Source organism: Anabrus simplex, chromosome X (assembly GCF_040414725.1).
Source record: "Anabrus simplex isolate iqAnaSimp1 chromosome X, ASM4041472v1, whole genome shotgun sequence".
NCBI lineage: Eukaryota > Metazoa > Arthropoda > Insecta > Orthoptera > Tettigoniidae > Anabrus > Anabrus simplex.
Genome location: NC_090279.1, coordinates 218,415,936 through 218,434,631, shown reverse-complemented (window position 1 = coordinate 218,434,631; position 18,696 = coordinate 218,415,936). Strand labels below are relative to the sequence as shown.

General features: G+C 39.2%; 1 protein-coding gene across 2 annotated transcripts in view; it reads left to right on the top strand.

Moving 5' to 3' along the window:
* Window positions 1–977: 977 nt before the first annotated feature.
* LOC136886314 (zinc finger protein 260) overlaps window positions 978–18,696 on the top strand; it is a 29,386-nt gene continuing 11,667 nt past the window's right edge. The window contains exons 1-5 of one of the 2 annotated variants that reach the window (XM_068230462.1): window positions 978–1,169; window positions 1,325–2,612; window positions 5,384–5,671; window positions 8,111–8,281; window positions 12,830–13,019. In XM_068230462.1, coding sequence (XP_068086563.1) covers window positions 1,414–2,612; window positions 5,384–5,671; window positions 8,111–8,281; window positions 12,830–13,019 — 1,848 coding nt within the window. In that variant the 5' untranslated portion in view covers window positions 978–1,169; window positions 1,325–1,413. Of the gene's footprint in view, window positions 2,613–5,383; window positions 5,672–8,110; window positions 8,282–12,829; window positions 13,020–18,696 lie in introns of both variants that reach the window. The other variant, XM_067159047.2, reaches the window with a different exon arrangement.

Here is an 18,696-nt window from a genome sequence, read left to right as displayed (position 1 = left end):
AGTTCTCAGTAATGGCTAATTATTTCAAAATCTTTGTTGATTGTTGGGAGTGGCAGCAAGGGGTGGTTATTATTGGAACAGGTTGGAAAACCCACATTCTTTCAGAAATAACTACCGTACACCTATTGACGAAAGAAGTTCTGCACTACGACGACCTAAGTTTGGAATAGCCCTCAGTAATACAAATAATACTGTGTTGTGTGCTGTAGCTTTATCAATATGTAAAATCACTCTTCATCTACTGAATTAAGAAACAGTCATGGACCTCCCATGAGCCGTGGGTCTTCCCCGACCTGCGGGATCCTTATCACCGCCACTGGCACGAGGGAATATTACCTACAATATGCTAGCTTTACATGGTGGTGGACTTTTTTTTTTTTTTGGTCTATGTGGGTTTTCTTTTGCCCTTAATACACGATTACAAGATTATTATACCTCATAGTCATCTGCCTGGTAACATGCTGTGCAAGGAGGCAGGCCGACATTCCCTGAATATCATTTCTTTCCCTGAGAATTAACAGCATCTCGGAGGCGATTTATTTTGTATTAGGGCTTTATCTCTCCCATTAACGATAATGAGAAACCATGGAAAAACATTCTCAGGACAATCTATGGTGGCATCAGTTCACCATCTCCCGAATGCGGAGCTCTGTTTCAACCTGCAGCTTCCCGGTCTCTAGCTCTTCAGACAATGCAAGATATTCGTGTGTGTAAAAATAGTTGTTTTTCGAATGGTATTTTTGTCTCGTATCTTGTGGACAATATCTCTTGGATGTTTGTGCTTAATGCTGAATAAATGACTGACTTACCTTATTATTCACGCTAAAAAGAATGTATAAATACATGCCTATCAGCTCCCGATGTCAAACACGAAAATGGTTCTACATTTCGCGATATTAGGCGTGCAATAGAAGGCATTGGTTCTTTGTTCTCTTGTGTCTTTGCATGGGCAATGGGCAAGCAAGTTGTTTTGAAAATGGAAGGCTGTGTACCCGAGTATCAAACAAGATGACAGCTGGAGGAAACTTTAAATTATATCATTTTGTTTAAAAATGTTGTCAGTATGGCGAATTTCGCGCCTTTCTTGGTCCCAATTTCTTATACTAATGTATTTTTAAGGCTGTTTTCCGTAAGGAGACTGAAGTTTCGGATTAGTGCTCATGAAGCGTGTAGGTTATGTTGTTGTTAGTGCAGTAATTTTACTTCCTCAAGATTATTTTGTGTTTGAAGTTAATGAGAAAACCGTTCATTGATAGTATCGAACATAAATTTTTTTATTTTGTTAAGCTTTCGTGTACAATTATTATGTCTTTATTCTTTCCAGACCGGTTTATTGTGTTGAGAGAAATGAAGAGTTGGAGTTAGCTACGAAATTTTCAAACGCTTTCCATATCCATTCCCAATATTTTCACAATGTTTGCTAGTAACTGTAGCTCCTTCTACAGTGCCTTCAGTGACATGAGACATGATGCTGACTGGTACTCAAATAACCTCATACCAGTGGATAACAGTATACGGAAAGTGTTTGTTGAGGATTCAAATAGACTTTTTAATCCTCTGGATGTTCAAAACATATTCGGGCAGACCCCTGTGACGGATTTATTAGGGTCTCAGTGTAATGTTACAAGTAGTGTATCAGCGGTACATCAGAACGAGTGCTGGCAAAATGACACCAGTGTACAGAGTTTGGAATATTCACCGTCGTCATATATCTCTAGTATGGGTCATAATAGCGAAGTGTATTATCAAAGAGGAACACAAGAAGATTTGGACAGAAATAGAGGTCGAACTGAACAGTTTAGTGAACCTTCTAGTTGTATGAATTCTCAGGTGACGTCACCTGTTAATATGTCTTGTCTTGTTCCAATGGTAACTTCCGTAAGTATAGCCAGTTCAGTACCTGCCAGTGCAGCCACTACGACATGTATGGCTACTAACAATAGTTCCAAACAAAATGTTCAATCTTCTGGTGGATCTGTGGAGATTAAAGTGGAGGTAGATCCTAATTGGTATGTGAGCAATGAAACATCTGCGAATGGGGAAGTCTCAAACCTGCATGGTAAGCAAAAGGCAGGTGTTTTTAAGGATAAGAATACCGTGTGTGGAAGTTCAGGTGGACAGAAAGAAATCAGTGTTGGTGATAGCACATTGTGTTCAGAAACTTTATCCGCTAGAGAGAATGCTGAAAAGCCTCAGAGTGATAAGGAAACTGAAAACTCTTGCTTGGAAGATCAGGAAATTGTTGAGAATGAAGACGAAGAAGAAGAGGAGGAAGAAGAAGATGACATTGTGGAAAGGAGTAGTGAGGACGAAGCATCTTGCAGTGACTCATCTGTAGAAAATACAAAGGATCACAGAAGAACGAATGCAGACGATCCCTCGTTGGGTGAAGTGAAAGAAGACGATATTGAAAGCAGACTCTCGCAAGTTTACTCATTTGAGTGCGAAAAATGTGTGGAGAAATCTTTTCCCAACTATGAGTTGTTTTCTGACCACTGCCGAAGTAAACACGAGGCGGACGCTCAAGTCAAGTGCTGTGGTTTGGTACTGCTCAGTAAGGATGACCTCATCAAGCACCTCGCTCAGCATTCACCGTCTTACAGGTCTTACAGGTATGTCTGTGTAATGGGTTGATTTTTTAATAGTGGTAACTATTTTTTATTTAGATACATAGGATACGTACAAAGTTAGGTGTTTTACAGGCCTTTGAAGTAATCGCCACTATTGTGTTGTGTAGTACTCATTCCCAGTGATATGGAAGCCATTGTATGCTGTTGAGAGGGCCTGATCTCTGGAGGTTGTGGATGGAGTGGTCGGTGGCCTGGAAAATGTCATCCACTGTGTGGAAGTGGACCCCTCGAAGTGGTGCTTTCATTTTAGGGATGAGATTGTAGTCACAGGGGCCGAGATCTAGAGAAAGGTTGGGGGGGGGGGGGGGGGAGTAAAGCACTTCCCAGCCCTAGCGATTGAACAACTCAATTACAAGATATTAGAATCATTCCGTATTGACGGTTTTCACTTTACAAGGTAAAGTTAAGTGTATCCTCCTTATTCAATACATCATATAATTCCATCATTAGATGGAGTAATAAAATTCAAACATGTTTCGACTCGTTTGAGCCATCTTCAGTGAATTTTTTCATTTGTTCCTTCATTATGTTTTTTGGCACATTTTTAGCTTGTATTATGTAAATTTCTTCAACCCTGCAGATGGCTCAAACGAGTCGAAACGTTTGAATTTGATTATTCCATCTAATGATGGAATTATATGATGTATTGAATTAGGAGGATACACTTAATTTTACCTTTGTAAAGTGAAGAACTCAATCACAGCTCCTACTGCATGTGGCCTTGCATTGTCATGCAGAATGATGGATGGGTTATTCAGAAAGTATCCTCGTTTTCTTCTTATAGAGCTGCTACCAGGTTCATGTTGCAAAAATGCACAGTAATACTCCATGTTAATGGTATGCTTTATAATAGCACTGTTCCAGTCGTAGGCAACAAAGCTGCGGTTCATAAGCTCTGGCCCAAGTCTCGTCAGAAGACCTCACCTTCGTGTTTATAGCGTTTCAAGTGTGTATGAGCTGCATCATATCGCAGCCATATTTCATGTTCATTCAAATCATGTGGAGCCATTTGGAGGTGATTTTTTGCATTCCCAGCCACTTTTTCAGGATTTGCAGCACAGTCGAAGGCGCTAGTCCTGTATCGTTGGCCAATTCATGAATTGTGGTGTTATGATCCGCCAGCACTAACGGATTCACATTCTGCACATCGTCATCACTTACTGCAGGATGACCAGGCCGCAGTCTGTCACATTTTGTCGTATGTCTTTGAAGGCCTTGATTCACCATGCTACAGTACGGTAAGGTAATGCACTTTCACCGCAAGCCTCTTGCAAGCCTTGCATTGTGATCTCCAACGCATTCAACATTCAACCAGCTTCTCTGATCTTGACTTTGAAATCATTACAGGTGTATTCCACGAGAGCACGCTTAAAACTGCGTTCTTGTTGTTGTCACTGCACATGTGCATGGCGTGTGAAGGGTGAGTTCATTTATGCTGAGGGAGGGTGGGTATCTAAGCTACCTCAGGTATACGTTATATTGCCTGGCTACATTTGACGGCATTGTTGCCATTATTAAAAAAATCAACCCAGTCTTTTATTGATCGACTTGTATCTTGCAGATATGATACTATAAGACATAATGAAAAGGAACAAATAAGTGATAACGATAGAAAAATGAATGGGATAAACGTTGTGATAGGTCAATTCGGGATGAGGAGAACAGAACGATCCTCATCAATCCAGCCTTTGAAGAGTTCGATGGACATCATCACTCTGAGAGCCATGTTGAGAGATCTACAATCTTGATGCGGAAAAAGAAAAAAGTGGGCTAAAAAAAAAAAAAAATGAGAACCTCAAGACAAATACAGAAGGAGAAAAAGAACACAAGAACACTAGAAGTTCAGAATACTCAGTTATGTCTTTTTCGTGATAACACTAAAATACCTCAGTTTGGCAGTGAATGTTTACCTGTCTGATATTATTTTTAAGGCTGTCTGCGGATCTGTTTTAGAGTGTCGGCCTCTGGATCCCAAGATAAGTGGTTCAAACATGGCAGAGAAGGTTGGATTTTTGAAGGGTGGAAAATATTCCATTCGACACTCCACGTCGAATGGTGACGGCATGTAAAAGATCTCTGGTAACATGCTTGGTGGTTACCTGCCAAAATTCATTAAGACTCAGATTCGGTTTACACTGCCATCTAGTAGGCCTAGAGTGAAACTGAATGTTGAATTTAACGAGGCAAGTAGCGACAAATTAAAATGCATGCACATGGTAGCTGAGGCCATACAGTAATGATTATTATGGTTATTGTCCGGCTCCATGGCTAAATTGTTAGCGTGCTGGCCTTTGGTCACAGGGGTCCCGGGTTCGATTCCTGGCAGTGTCAGCAATTTTAACCATAATTGGTTAATTTCGCTGGCATGGGGGCTGGGTGTATGTGCTGTCTTATCATCATTTCATCCTCATGACACGCAGGTTGCCTACAGGTGTCAAATCGAAAGACCTGCGTCTGGCGAGCCAAACTTGTCCTCGGACACTACCGGCACTAAAAGCCATACACCATTTCATTTCATTATTATTATTATTATTATTATTATTATTATTATTATTATTATTATTATTATTATTATTATTATTATTGCCCTGAGTGTGCTTTGTCACATGTTTGTTTCTTTTGATGACTTAATTTCAAGATAGTTTCAGTTGGTGATAACTTCCTAGTACTGGTAGTGGTTGGGGTGAATGGTTTGTTAGTTTTATGATAAATCATCTTTTTATTTATTTTTTTAACATATTTGTTTTGCTCAGCTGTAAGGAATGCCTCAAGGTGCTGCCCAACAAGTCTGCTTGGCTTGTCCACACGAAGCAGCACGGCTTGGCGGGCCAGTTCCAGTGTCCACTGTGCAGCAAACGGTTCAGCTCGAAGTACGGACTTTCGAACCACCAGAACCTCCACCTCCCGGAGGATGAGAGACCGTACAAGTGCAGGCACTGCAAGAAGGGCTTCGGAGCCAAGCACGCCATGACAAAGCATGAGCGCACGCACCTGCCGGACGAGGAACGGCTCAGCTACGTCTGCGACATCTGCGGCAAGCGGTGAGTTAAAAATGGCTACATTGTCTGTACCTCGAAGGCCTTGTGACCTTTATGTCTTAATAGCTCTAAGAACAGTTTTATCGCACCCTGTATATTCCTGGTGGCTACGTGGTCGATTCTTCTTCCACGCCTTGTCCTGGTGGAATGGAACGGCTTTTCCAGTTCTTCCTGTGTGCGTCCCTAGCAGAATGTTCCATCTTATTTTTGGTCGTCAACTTGATCAGCTACGGCCTCCTCAGGTGGGGCCCTTAAAACAGCAATCATCTTTCATTACTCCACTGACCTTTCAACAGGATCAAATTATCTGAGTCAGATTTATTTTCATTTTTTTGTGAAATCACAGAGAGGCAGGGCAGGTTTTTTTCCAGGTACTCTGGTTTTCCTTGTCATATTTCATTCCAGCAACACATTCCAATATCATTTAATTTAATCTGTCAGTCATTAATCTTTGCCCCAGAGGAGTGCGACAAGCTTTGGCAGCCGGCACAGTTCTGGTAGATGTGGGCTTCGTTCATTCTGTTCCTGATCCGGTTGAGACTGGAAACAGGCTGTGGATTTTCATTTTTCAGTGTGGTCAGACAACTTTCCAAACCAAGAAAGACTGCAGGTAACGTAAGCCCGTCTGTCACATTAAGGATTTTCTGAAAACTGAAGCTACTGAATAATGTTATAATATTTGATAAATTGTAATACAAAGTTTTATTAGGTGTGAATGTAAAGGACTTTGGGTTAAAAATAAGTGTACTTTGATTTTTAAATGTTTTACCATTCCATGTGAATTGCTCTCTTGAATGCAGGGCAGGTGTAGATATGAAAGTGAACTCTGTTGAGTTTATGGAATCAAAGGAGCGGTGACTTGTGAATGTTCGGGAATGACTCATTTAACACGTTCGCGGCCGCTCGTATATCGGCAATCATTGCCGTGGTACCGTAATACTTTTTTTGCTTAAAGACTTCATTTCTGTGTCCTTATGCATTTTAGATTATTATTTTAATTATTTCAACATTATTTATGTGCATACGAGCCATGACGCACACGCTCCGTCAGCGGCACTACCGATGAGTTTTTCGCCTTCGGTGCCGTTTGACGCAGCATATGCGTCATGACTGGTAATGAAGTGGAATGAGGAAAATAATGTTTTGTTCGATTGTAGAACTTCTTTACAACAGAAAAATAAGTTTTTGAACATTTCACACAAAGATACTGTGCAATAGAATCTTATTATTGCTGTGTGAACAATGTATAGGCCTACTTACATTAGGCCTACTCCATAAGCTGTACAATGTAACTAGTCAAAACAGTGTGCTACATTTCAGTGACATTTCCTCGCAAAAATAACTCTTCTGCAAATGCGTTACATTCAGTTACAATGTTATTCAGCAATGTTATTCTGCAAGCAAGCAAAAATAATCAATGGGTCTCACGTCACTTGGCAGTGAAACCTTCATTCCCGGCTGACCAATAAAGTTTATTTGTTTCATTGAGGACGAATCTGAACTCCAAGAAATGACCCCTGAAATATTTGCCCATGTTATTTGGCGGGAGATTTGGAGATGAGATATTATTTACGTCTTCCTCATCTTCTGTAATGTGAGAATTGGGAGTAGACGCTAGACACACACATCCGTGATTAAGATTCTCACTCAGGTGGCTACAGTCACTTTTCACACTGTCATCACTGTCGTCACTATCAATGCTGTCACTGTCACTGGCATTCAGGAGAGCTTCCAGACTATCATCATTAATTGCAAATCGCCTTTTTATCCCGCTTAGACGGGGTTTCTTCCGATGAGAAGGTTCTGAAACTTCACTGTTCCGTCTTGTCATCGCGGAAATGTACGCCGACTTGTAATGGCTACAGAGATTGTAACTAGCAATTGATCTGATGCCCGGATGGCGCATATGTTTAATAACACCATAACAATGCACAGATAAGAGGTATGTTTGTTTACATGCATATTGGCGGAAATACGAGCTTTAATATTTGGCACGGAGTGTGACGCACGTGTCATCATCGGCACTGAGTGAAAGTGGAGTCATGACGCATATGTGTCGTCATCAGCCGCGAACGTGTTAAATGGAATAAAGACAAGCCCTGTGATCCAGGGGTAGCGAGCCTGCCTCTAATCAGGCGGTCCTGGGTTTGCTTCCCGGCCAAGTTGCATGTGATGGTTGGTTGAGGTCCGCTCCGCCTACACGCGAACATTTTAGGAGCAAACTGATGGTATAATAGGAGCCCCAAAGCCAAGAATGGCAGCCAAGAGGGTCGCCTCGTAATCTGCAGGCCTTTAGGCCGACTAGCGGTCGCTCAGTAGGCTGAGGCTCAGGACTGTAGCACCATGGGATTTCATTTGTTTCCTGTCATTGATATGTTTTGAAATCGTGAATATTTGTTGAAATTGTACACTTGACCTGTATCATGTTAATTGTTTCTGCAGGTTCGGTTATGCCAGCACTCTGGATGGCCACCAGCGTCATGTGCACCAGAACGAGCGGCCCTTCGTGTGCCACGTCTGTGCCAAGACGTTCCCCATCAAGGGTGCACTCACCTACCATCTGACCACTCACGAGGTGCAGGACCGTGTTCAGTGCGCTGAGTGTGGCATATGGTGAGCGCTTCCTGCTTTTATAATACCAGGTCCGTTTCCACCTAACTTATACCTGGTTACCTCCACGGTATGCACCAGGCATGCTATTTACCAACTGATGAGCCCAACTTAGCACTCTGGGGCAAAACGCTTGCAACCAGGAATGAATTTATAATGTCCAATATTATAAATTTACTCATTTGGGATAAATATTTCAGTTTCCCTATGGGAATGAACATCTATATCCTACCTTAATGACGCTGCTCTTTGTGGTGTTTGTCATTTCCCGATCTCTTGGTCCGTTACATGTGCTTCACTGCACTCTCTTGATGTCGGATGATAATCACCACAAATCACCTACAATAATATAACATATTTTCTCTGACGTGATGTCAAAACTTCTTTCAAATTTAATGCAGTTTGTAAAGCACATTGCCTCAAATATAGCAACAAGAATGGGAACAGAAAGAAAGATTACACAAGGACAGGTGAGTGAATCTGTGCTCATCAGCCTCAATAAAGCTTGTTTCTGCCTCATTTGAAACTTCATTGTTTCTTTCCAGTTGTACTCGTATTATCCCATTAGGATCCGTTTTCCTGTATTGTATGTGTCCTGTGTTCCTGGTCTTTTATCACCTTTATTTATCTTTATGTTATGGTTCTTCCCTTTTCTTTGTTTTTGTTAAGAAAGAAGCCAGTGTCAACTTTGTTAATATAGCTGTTAAGTTTTTCCATTCTATTGAAACTCAAAATATACCATGTAGAACACTTTAACATACTTGTAAAAATAAAAGACCCTCTTAGAAATCGTTTTGTTCACTTTTTTTTTTAACAGTTTGCTTTACATATGTCACACAGAGGTCTTATGGCAACGATGTGACCATGAGTGGGAAGGAAGTGACTGTGGCGTTTATCCGGTAGAGGTATTGGGAGTTTTGAAGGGCAAATAAAAGTCCATTCAACAGTCCACGTCTTACGATGTCGGCATGTAAAAGAGCTCTGGTGACACATTTGGTGTTTACCTGACAAAATTCATTAAAACTCAGCCATAGACGGCCAAGAGAGATTCGGTTTTCCATGCCATCTAGTAGGCGTAGAGTAAAACGGAACGTCAAAATGGGTGATCAAGCAGCCGGATGGCGTCAGATTAAAATGTCTGCTCATGGTAGGTGAGGCCACACGATGGTTGTTGTTATTATTATTTGCCTCCTGTGAAAATGGGAACCCATGGAAAACCATCTCCAGGGCTTCCGGCATTGGGATCGAACCGACTATCTCCTGAATGCAAGCTGATAGCTGCGTGACGTAAACTGCACAGCCACTCGCTTGGACAAATCTCTTTTAAGTATGCATATTGCACCCGTTAGACATCAGTGGCAGTGGGGTGCTCAGTAAGGATTTAGCAAGCCTGAATGACATGACTAAGGATCTGGCATATGACAAAGAAAAAAACATGAGAAAAGTTTTATTTTGTTATCCTTTCTGGCTATGATGATGAAAATGATAGTTAATAGAAAATTAATTGTGGCTCTTGAGCAACAGAAAAATAGATCAAATGGGATAGTACATTTAAACTCTATTTTGCCCTAACAAATTGATAATTACATATTCTTTTCGATTGATATTTAAGCAAACAATTTTTTATATTTTATTAAATGGAAAAGATCTGGGTTCTCACAATCAAATCTGAAATATCAGAAAAAGAAGAAAATTAAATTGGTAAGAAAATCGTACTAGATCCCATTCATTCTATTCAAATTATGAATTTACTGTAACTGTTTACATACATAATTTGATACGATAGTGTTCTTTTAAAACTGAATCGACGCAATGGAATAAGTATCTGTTCATTATTCTATTTATCTCTGGTTTAATTAAGTTAAAGAAATAAATTCAAGGAGTGAAATGTCACTTTAAATGGTCTACCTAAATGAAACAGAATCTAAGCTCTAACAACACCACAGTGCAAATCTAGACGCTAAAATATGGAAAAAATGACGTTGCCCAGTCCGCAATATAACATGTGTGAAACAGTGGAAATATATGATGATATTACTATAATTCACACACCAAAATTACAACTCTAATCCCAACACAACATCTACAATATATTACAATATATACAAAATTATAGAACACATGAAATGCCCGTTATGCTTAAACACAATCACATATCCGTAGCTTTACTAGATGAATATTTGCGCCATTCAAACACAAGTGATTGACCCGGGATGAAAACCTTTGAATGTTTGGGAATACTCTCGAAGAATGATCCACAGTTGACGTGAATAAACGTGAAAAATTATCAAAGTAACGACACGATCGGAGAATTCTGAGTATATAATATTACTGGACACAAGTATACTGAAGGCATAGTCAAAATTGTACACGCGCGGTCTAGAACTATCTAATATCGTATGAAGATCCTAAATCCCAATACTCATCTAAAATTTCCATACACAACAATCTTCAAATTATCATAACATGATTCTACTCTTGAAAATTATTCCAATACATCCACATTTTTATCTCGAAGACATACCAGTCATGAAATACAATATCATGTCCCATTTAAACATCTTAATACATTCCTGATCTGTCCCGGGATGTCACGAATTCCAAATATGATATCACATAACGTCCCCTAAGCGTACACAATCCTCAATACATTTGGATTCTCAAAGACTCAACCTATCTTCCGGTTTCTGTGTCACAATTTAAGAGTATCTCCTATATCGTTTATACGTTAGCTGGTTTGTTTCAAAAGAATGGAATCATTTCTATTACTCGAGTTTTAACATAATCCCTCTCAATTTATATTCAGAACATGCATGAAACTAAATCACAATTGGGTTTAATATGATGACTCCAAACACGAGAAAATCTAAGTTAATCTTATGAAGATTCTGACACATTTCTCCACAAGTTGTGCCTATATTCAGCTAATAAAGTGAAAATCAAACAAATTGCCATCAAATTATCTGCCATAAATGATTAATTTAAGAAAATCAAATAGAAACACACATGAATAATCATAATCATCATGACGGTGTGTTATACCAATCAATAAATCAGCCAAATTTACTCGACAGAAATATATGAAGACTGCATACTAAAACTACTGCATAGGAAAATATGAAAACTACACATGTACACCATTGTACAAGACCATTACAAATACATTAACTAACCCACTACTGAACAGATATTTACTGCAATATTTGGGTCGACTTAGTTTTCGGTGTCTTCTTTAAACTGGACAATGATTACCTGTCCTCAATGCTACAATTACGGCTGGCATTCTCTCATCTCATCGTCGTTGGCAGTGGTCTCAGGGCTTAAGCTCTCATGGTGAAACTAATATCACATGTGGTACTGGGTGTCTCCTTGTCGAATTGGTAGTTAGACTCCTCTTGATTCAAAGCCGAAACTTGTACGATTATTAATGATGTTGCCAACTCACAGATTCTTCTCAATATTATCAGTGAATACGTACTTAAGCAGTCTCAATCAACTTGACGTCTGTTAACTATTGTGCTCGTTATCAGTAAAAATAGCTAAAGTGACAGGTCTCTAAGAACACAAGGTTATTCATAAACAAGACTACAATATTGCTTTCCAAAGTCAACCGGGAGAACGGAGAATGAATGTCGACTGCCAACTGGCGAATGACCCAGTTACCGACTGTATACTAACAGCTGGCAAGTAGGTGACCTCGTCGAACTTCTGCGCATCTCTTTCGCACATACTGGAAGTATTACCAAATTCAAGACACAATTTTATTATCACACAAAATTCACTTCACATGTAATATCAAGATCAATGATAATAAAATGCAGTATATACTATTATTAGGAGAATGGGCATCATCTTCCAATTGCCATATTTAATTATAACACCAGTCACCTGCTAAATTCGATATAGTCGGTGATATGTCTTTCAACCCTCTCGTAATTTCGCTGGCACACTTCTCTCTTTTTTTTTTTTTTTTTTTCTTTCTTTCTTTTCAAAAACGGGCTTATGCATTAGCTGCCAACACAGGTCTCTAGTCTCATGGCGTAAATCAGATGACCAGAAATAAATAAATATAAAAGTAGTAACTCATCAAATGAAAGCGGCACGTATGCAAAGTCCACTGACACAAAGATATACCACTCAGTCTCATCAAAGCACACTATCAGGCCTATCTAAACTGTCACAATATACAGTATATGTACAATGTGTTTACAGTGTATAAAATTGTCATGGCTGTGAATTGGTGATGTTATGAACAACTGTGACAAAGTAAGTTTCTTATTGTCACTTAGGTAAATCTTTGTACTTATCTGAGAACCAGGTGTGGTTTATGTCTGTTACCTCGAGCAGACCAGCTGCACTGATTTCTGGTCACTAACCTTGACTGTGAACAAGCTATTTGTACCCTTGCATTGTGTCGCTCAGTTGCAGCTCGTGTAGTATTGATGGCGTAGTCATTAGCAGGGAGTGTTCTCTTATTTTCAGTCCTAAGTGTATGCTCATAAATAGACCTTGGAGAAACATCTCAAGTGTATGTATTGTGTCTGTCGGCAGGCTGAAGAACGAAAAGATTCTGCGCATCCACAAGAAGTGTCACCAAGGGGAGCTGTACTCGTGTCCGCATTGCGACAAGGTGTCCAGTACTCGCAACAACCTACGCATGCACATGAAGAGGCATAACGACGCTCGCCCTCACGCCTGTCCTCTGTGTGCGCGTGCCTTCAAGACGCCTCGCGACCTCAAAGTGAGTATCTACCACCACCCTCCATACCCTATTGATCGTGAAACAAACAATGACTCACTAGATTGATTTCGTTGAAACTTGGGTGAATGATCAATTAACCCCTTAACTGAGCATTAATTTTCCACAGGTTGCGTATATATATTTTTTTAACTTCAGATAATTTTTCATTACTAAGAAAATGTTCAAATATTGTCAGTGGTTCAGGATTATCCCCAAAGATATCATGAATCCCACTATTGCCGGTAAAATCGAATCTTTTGTGCCGTCCTGCAAACGTAACTCAGTCAGTCTGAACGTCTTCAATTTCTTCACATTCGCGTCTGTCACAGTGGAAATTAATCATTTGATTCGGAAGAATAATTGTCGCTTTTGACTTCACTTTCATCGCAAACAAAAGCATTCGCTCAACATCACTGCTAAATTACTTTGTTTGTTTACACTCGGGGGTTTTAGCGCGGAAGCCATATTGCTTCGACTGCTGATCACACGGAAATCATGTTTGCATGGCCACATGAATTCTGCACGGAATATGATATTCCATGCAAATAAAATGTAGTACTTTGTTGGAAAATAAGGCCAATAGATGTCAGAAGTATCTATAAACTTCTGACGCTTATGAGCGGTTGATGCTGGGAAGGGGTTAACAATTTGTTTCAATGGGGCAACAATCATCTCTTGACACTCTTGGGACTAAGCCCATATTTCATAGTGGTCCCCAGATAAGTTGAAAAAGTGGTATACTGGCTCCTCCTAGTCAATACTTATAAATTTATTTACAGTTCAAAGTTGTAAAAACATCAAATTAATAAACTTATACAGTTCAAAGTTATAAAAACATCAAATTAATAAACTTACAGGTATTGACTATGTGGAACCAATTTACATACTAGTTTTTTAACTTACATAACATAATTGTCATTACGTATCCAAAATGAAATTTATTTCATGTTTCAAAAAGATGCTTCTCCATACCTACCCAATGTATGTTAACTTGTGATACACTGTCTGAAAGGTGCATTCTTCATTTTATGTCCCACTTCTGCATTCAGATATTCTGAACACTGTGCAAGTATTGTAGTATTTTTTATCACTAGTAAATTGAACATATTGGTTGCTCTGTGAATGTTAAATACAGATTATGAAAGTGATGCAAGTTAAAAATGAATGCCATCCTTACTACTACAATCATAGATGGAACTATTTTACTACTCTGCTCAGTTCGTGAAAAATATAACAGAAACTGCTCTCAAGTACAATCTATACGGCTTTACTTATAAATTGACGTTTCGCAAAAGAAATGAGCATCCCCTTACCTCTGTTGCCAGCGGGCTGCTGCCGTGAGAACAGCTGATGCAATACGACCGCGGTGAACAGCCCTCGTAAAATGTAATACCGTACTCAGAATAGGTAATGAAACAGGATTGAAAACAAATTCACAAAAACTACACATACTAACGATATCCGACACTAAAAAGAGGATACATTATTAAGAACAAAAGAGAACGAGGAAATACTGAAACTGTTTTTCTGAATACCATTAATAAAAATATCTGAATAAATAAAATTACTCAAAAAATAAAATAATTGAAATAAATTAACTTTATAAAAATACAGTAGAAGTCCATTATAGCGAGAATTCACAACAGCGGAAAATTTACTCGCTATAACGGATTGTCGTTATATCCAATTTTTTTTTATAAAATTCGGAAAACCTCCCATACACATTAAAATCGGTATGAAACGGCAATCACTTTGTTCAAAACTTGCATTTCCGCGGATGATATCCACACTACGACTTGTTTGTTATTTTTCAAAATCCGATACTACTTGAAAGTGTGTTTATTTTCATTCTGAAAAAAAAAAATACAGTTTCGTATTTCTCCGAATCCACGACGAACCCCACTCTTTCCTTCAAAAGTTTTAATCATGCTAAAAAAGTGCGTTGTAACCTTTGTTGTACAGTACGCATTTTTGCACAATTTTTAGACGCCGAACATTGGCTTTCCTTACGCCGTATTTTTTGCGGCTGCACAATTATTCTTTATTTCCGCGGGTTTAATGATCATTAACTTAAAATTGGCATCATAATACCGAAGAGAACCCGTTGAAAATTTGCCGGCAGTACCTATTCCATGCTTCTCTACAATACGGCGATCCGTCAGGAAAATATTCTTGCCGTCTATAAAAACTTTTACGGTATTTTTACTCAGTGTCAGATATAACCGGCTACCGCTACACGCACGTCTCGCTTGCCGGGTTTGGCCAACTTCAGCGGATAGCTAGGCCTAATCGCGTACGTTGAAGGTCAACGAACGAGTTTATTGCGCCATGGCCTTTCCGCCCTTGTGTTTTTCGTGCACATACCTCACAATTTCATTTTCGACTTCTTTAAAGCGTCCTTGTTGCGGACCACTGAATGCCTTTTTTTGTATCTTTGTCTTCGCACTGACCCCAAATATTGACTTAGTTACGCCTACGCCATATTTTCTTGCGGCTGCACAATTATTCTTTATTTCCGAGTGTTTAATAACCATTACCGCTAACTTAAAATTGGCATAATATCGATGAGAACCTGTTCACAATTTGCCGGCAATACCTGTTCCACGTATCTTTACGATTATCCATCACGAAAATATTCTTGCTGTCTACAAAACTTAATTTTACTAGAGTCAGGTACAGTAGACGCATTGTAACTCTGCCACTGTGTAGCCGTGGCCTTTCTACGAATTGGAAGGCTCGCATGTTTTGGCCATTCTGCAGATTTCAGAAACGTTTTTGTAGAGGCTAATAGAATGTCATTCTCTCTTCACTATTTCCCAAGATCCAGAGACGTTAAACACAGACACTGTACAACCGGTTGTCACGGCTAGCGATGTATAATAAAGAAGCGGTCGCTTATTGTCAACGGATTTTGTATGTGCGTGCGGGGATGAAAAGAAGTAACGTGCATACCGCGAGGGTTGCCAGTGGTATTCATTACTGTTAGGCCGCGAATGCAAGACGACCCTTAATTTTTCGCATGGGATTCTGAGGAAGAAAACGTCATCTTGGATTCGGAGAAATGCGGTATCACTCCAGAGTTTTCTTCTTCAAATGGCGTCACCTAACCTAACTGTGTCATGAAAACATATTTGATATGCATGTAGAGCAATGAGCTATCCTCGCTAAATATTTGCATGTGAATAGCCTTTCCGAAATGTAACTAGACGCGAGAAAATATGAACTATCCTCTGAAATCAGTTATGTACTCTGCCATATCTTCAGGTGTAGGCCTACCACATTCTTACTTAATTTCAGTATATAACATTAAACTTAAGAAATAGTTTACTTCAGCCGTTATTTTTAACGAGTTAACAACTGCTATTGGCCACGTTATTTACGCATTTATTACGAAAACTAGTTATTCTATTTCATTCGAATTTTCTTTAGAGAATATCAGTCGTTGAGTCAAGACCAAGATATTGTAGTTGGTCTTGGTTGAGTATTACTGATCGACTACAACATCGCATTCGAATGTCGACGAGAGAGCTCGCAAATGCACATAATGAGAAAACCATACCGTACCATAGATGATCGATCGCATTTTGTGGCAAAAGTTTCGGTTTCCTTATTCAAACAGTGTCACTTATCCTAACTTAACCGTACTATACATATGATGAAAACATACTTCAAGCGCCACTAGAGAAATTATAAACTTCCTCGCTATAAATTTACATGATAATAAACTTTCCGTAATTTAACCAGACGCGAGAAAATATAAACTAACCTGTGAAATCAATTATGCACTCTGCCATATCTCGAGGTGTATCTCATTTTTACTTAATTGCAGTATTTAGCATTAAAATTAAGCAATCGTTTAGTCAGCCTTTATTTTTAATGAGTTAAGAACTGTTATTGGACATGTTATTTACGCATTTGTTAAGAAAATATGTTCTCTTCCATTTCAAATTTTCTTTACGGAAGAGTAGTCGACGGGTATTACTAATAGACTCTGACATCGCCTTCGAATGTCGACGAGAGAACTCGCTAGTGGACATAGCGAGGAAACGATGCGAAGATAATCGATTGCATGCATCATAATGGCTGGTGTACATAAATATCGATAACGGAAAAAATCGCGCGCGCTTAATCGCTTGTAATAACGGATGCGTCAGTGATAGGGCTCTCGCTGTAACCGAAGGATAATATACAGTTTAACATAGGAATTTTGAAGGGACATCAAAATATTGTCGGCATAACGGGGTTCTCGTTATAAGCAGTACTCGCTATAACGGACTTCTACTGTAATTAATCTAAATGTCTGTAGTGTGGGCATCAAAGTTCACTAGAATGGATCCCTCGAATTTTGATAGAGCATGATAATAATTCTTTCTCTTCCAGGGTGTGTACATAAAAGCTGCGTACTGGTACATCTGCTTCAGGCCTTACCTAACCTTCTTAAAATGACTAGATAGGTAGGAACTGCACCTAGGTTCATCAATAACTCCACTGATTCTAAAATAACTATATTCTCAATAAAATCTGTGCATGACCACCTCATCAACACACCAAAATATATATATAATACACACACAAAATATTGCTGGAAGACTCCATATTTACATCAACAACAATGAAATAAGTGGGAAAACAAAAGCGAGGACCAAGCCACCATTTGCAGTTTTTTGTTGAACAATGCACATATATGAAGATAAGTACCTTTCACTATCTCTGTGTATCAACACGACTTGTAGGTGCTCATAATTGGCACTTATTATATTACACACGTACTGTACCTCATAATACTGTGTTCAATGACTCTAACACTTGTTTTAAAGGTACATTCACTTGAGCAACACACTCTTGTCATTTCTGAACATAAATGATGGAAAGTTTTTACCAGCACATAATACCAAGCCACCACAAGTGATACAATACCCAGTGCCTAAGCATGCCACAGTTTGTAGGTCAGCCACGTTCCACAAACATAATAATACTATGCTCCACAAACGTTTCAAGTCCAGTCCAGTCTGGTGTGTTTAGAAGTTCATTCCCCTGTAGTGCCTGTCTCGCCGTTTGATCAGATGCATATATAGACCTCAGCTCTCACATGATACGTCGAGATTTATCCTGGCCAGCCAATCATGAGTAGGTTCTTTGTCAAGACCTCGCCCTGATCCCCTCCCGGATCCCATGACAATAACAGCATCAACAGACTCAGGAGTGTTTCACATGACTCATCGGAGATTTCTGACTACAAAATCAACGGACTCTGCTTAGTTCCAAATGACTCTTTCAAAGTTTCCAAGTTAAAATAGCAATGTTTTCTCAGCCGTTGCACAAAACAAATTACTCATACTACATATGGAGACCTTCCAGGTTAAAATATTAAGAATAAATACACAAATGAAACAACAACAACAACAATAATAATAATAATAATAATAATAATAATAATAATAATAATAATAATAATAATAAATCGAATACTGACAATAATATCTCTCACTTCTAAATACAGTGCGAGGGTGTGATATATGTACTATCACAATACCACATCACTCACTGCTAAAGGCTGGCACAGGAAGGAAGTTATGGCCTACAAAGGGAACACTCTAGTGATATCAGAGTCACTTTCTTGCCACTTGTCTTTCCCCAACTATACTGAGACTTGCTAAACACGCACAAACTGAATACA